The sequence below is a fragment of the Alligator sinensis genome, unplaced genomic scaffold, assembly GCF_000455745.1.
Source record: "Alligator sinensis unplaced genomic scaffold, ASM45574v1 scaffold156_1, whole genome shotgun sequence".
NCBI classification, from domain to species: domain Eukaryota; kingdom Metazoa; phylum Chordata; order Crocodylia; family Alligatoridae; genus Alligator; species Alligator sinensis.
In genome coordinates, this window is record NW_005841844.1 from 845,560 (window position 1) to 848,787 (window position 3,228).

Genomic DNA, 3,228 nt, shown 5'->3' on the forward strand with positions numbered 1-3,228 from the left:
CTCACCGTCTCATCACTGTTCCACAGGCACTCCAACATCAAGCCAGAGGTGATGTATGCCATTTCCCTATAAAGCCATACAATCACTCTAAGGATAATTTTAGCAAGACAAGCATTGCTTAATTCAAAGCAAATACAACATATTTGTTCATCTTCATGGTCATTTTTCATGGACGTTTGCAAAATACTGTCATTTAGGCTCTGTCTACACTGTAGGTTTCTGTAGTCCCAGCTCTTTCATTTATGGTTGTGAAGAGGTGTGATGACAGACTGACCTTGCTATGCTGGCAAAGACTCACAGTGTTTGCACAATTATTCTGTCAAAAATGTGCTTTTGCTGGCATCAGTTATTTTTCAGGACTGGAAGAAGCTATGTGGGCAAAAGTACATATTTTGTGGCATAGATTATGTCCAAATGAGAATGCTTTTCTGTTGTAGTGTATATCATAGGAAGAGATAGAAGGGACCCCAGGAGTTCATCTAGTCCAGCTGCCTCCAAATCAAGGCAAGACCATGCCAATCAAGTATCTGTCTAATCCCTGAACATTTCCAGGGACGGAGATTCCACAACTTTTCTAGGTAGCCTGTTCCAATTTTTAACCATCCTTATAGTAAGAAAGTTCTTCCTTTATAGTAGATCCAGGGGGTCCCTCCATTTTGGCTGTGCTGTGCATGCACAGTGGACTCTGCACTCACTGCCTAGTCAACACGGGCTCCTGCCAGAGCTCTGCATGAACAGTAAACTCTGAGCTCACCAGCTTATTGGGGCAGGATCTGGCTGAAGCCCCTGTTTTCTGTGGCTCTGGAGCCCAGAGGGTGAGTGCTGCTGCTCATCACCCTTCCCCTTCTTCCCCTCCCCACTGAATTCAGCATCAGGGAAAAGGAAGGGAAGAATAGCAGTGGCAGGGCCAGGAGGGCCCAGGAGGAGGGAGCAGGGCCTCCAGCCAGGCGCCACACAGGGCACAGCTGAAAGGGGCTGTGACCCTGCCACTATCTGGATCTACCGCAGTGTACCTGCAGAATGCATGCAATATACTTCCTCTGAACAGGAAATACTTTAGCTACCCTAGTGCAGTGATGGGGCAGGTTATGTTTTTTCTGTGAAGGGGAAAAGCTAAGTAGCACAGATGCAACCCTGAAGTAATGCAGTTTCACTGCCACCTGCAGAGCTAGCTTGGGTAATTCTGCAGGGTATCACCTATGTTTGTGTTATTACACAGAGCACAGGGTAGTGCCATTAGGAAATAGCCAAGCTACCTTCATGTGTGCTACTTTTGAATCTGGAAGCACTATAGCCACTATAGCATGGCACTGTCCCCAAATTAATCAGCTGTGCTTCTCAATAGAGCCAGTTAGTCCTCATGCATCACCCCATAAATACCACTATGCTGCTTTCAGTTTGGGAGGTAGTGCACTTAGAACAACAAAGCCAAGTAGCAAGTTTGTGGTGCAGGCAGGCCTTAGGCTCCATTTATTCAATGCCTAGCTCTCATATGAAAATGTCCATCATTATGCCTTAAAGTACTTTACAAAGGGGGCTTAGGGCCAGGTTTATGAATGTAGCTTGATACACAAAAGGGCAGAAAGACAATAAATAAGATTTTGAAAAGTGTAGGCACTAACTCAGGTATCTAACACAGTATGCTAACTCACATCTCCTTCAATGGCAGTTACTTGCTTGACATATGCAGTTTCCTTTGACTATCCCACTGGTACCTATAGGTGTCTTCAGGTACCTAAATATCTTTACAGATCTTGCACTAAACATGCAAATCATTTTTGTAAAAGGGACCTAGGATCCTACATCGCATCATTTTGAAAAGCTCACTCTTTATGTCATTTACATACTACAGTCCTGTCGCTTTAAATTCATCAAAGGTACTTGAGATGGGCTCAGGGACTCATTTGGGTAACTTCTGTTTCAGAAGGTGTGGTTTACAGGATATTTACAAAATCACAAAAGGCTCAGATTTGACTGATAGGCCTGGACTCACTATTAATGATTAATACAGTTATAATAATTATAATAAAATTCATTCTAATATTAATATTCCAGTGGTTATGAGCATTTTTAAATACTACAGGTAAGGTGTATATTCTCACAGCCACAGGATGTGTTCTTCTGAATTTATGACTGCAAATATGCCTTTTCTCCAGCTGAGTTTTTAAGTCTGGTCATAGAAAGACTACTTCAGATGACTGCTGTTGCATGTTTAGAGCTAAACTTTAAATGGAAAAAACTAGGTTGTACCTTTGCAGCCTACACATACACAAAATGGAAGTATCTACAAGTAGGAAAGCATGTGTCTGAAGATAAATAATTTATTAAGTACACCCAGATTACGCATGTACAGACAAACATATACGTATGTGTATTTTACTAATGTTTGAATATTTTGCCCTATTAGGTCCTGTAGTATATGAGCATAGAGGGCTATAAACATTCTTAAATATAAGTGTAGGTCTTCAAAGTTCAGGTCGGATTTGGCAAGTGCAATTTTCACCAGCAAACAATTCTTCATGCAACTTACTGCAGGCCAATGTGGTTCAAAATGTCAAATTCTTGGACTTTTGTAATTTCAGAAGTAGAACTTTCTAAGGCTACCATAACATTTTGGGTCTCAGTTATGTGTGTGATAGTAGGTCATCAGAGAAATGGCAGTAGTTCTTGTTAAGAGAGACTGTCAAGATGTTATTTTTCCACATTTTAAAATATTCATTGAGGTGGAAGAAACTACGCATCTATAAAACTGGGGTTATGACCTTTTTCAAGCACATTTCAAATTGCAAATAAACGTTTTCCATTTTACAGTGTCCAGGAAAGTCCTGGGTTGCATCCTCAAATACCCTAGAGAATGGCTCAGAATGGATGTCTTTATGCCTGTGTCTTTGTGGATGTTATTTTCTGTCTCCTTTGTTCTAATGAAAGCTGTGTTTATTCTAGTGAGGGAACTCTGAAAAAGCATTTAACGCTGAAACATAATTGTAAAATGACACTGGCATGTTTATATCTTGTTGGTGAATGGCAGATCATCTGACAAGTCAAAAGGTCTCAGGCCTGATTCTGATTTCACTTTTGCCAGTTATCCACTCTAAGTTTATGGACATATGAAAAATGTACTTTAAGATAAAGTATGACAGAGTTTTACCATGCGTCAGCTGCTCTGTGGCAGCTGCCAATGTGTATGCTCTTACCCTGTTTTAAGTGTGAGCTAAAGCAACTTAGTCC

At 41.0% G+C, this 3,228-nt stretch overlaps 1 protein-coding gene across 1 annotated transcript in view; it reads left to right on the top strand.

The window, feature by feature from the left end:
• NRG2 (neuregulin 2) overlaps positions 1 to 3,228 on the top strand; it is a 353,306-nt gene that overhangs the window by 340,663 nt on the left and 9,415 nt on the right. Inside the window, exon 10 of the mRNA XM_025206156.1 lies at positions 1 to 48. This exon is cut by the window's left edge and continues 74 nt beyond it. Within this exon, the coding sequence (XP_025061941.1) occupies positions 1 to 48 (48 nt within the window). The remainder of the gene's footprint in view (positions 49 to 3,228) is intronic.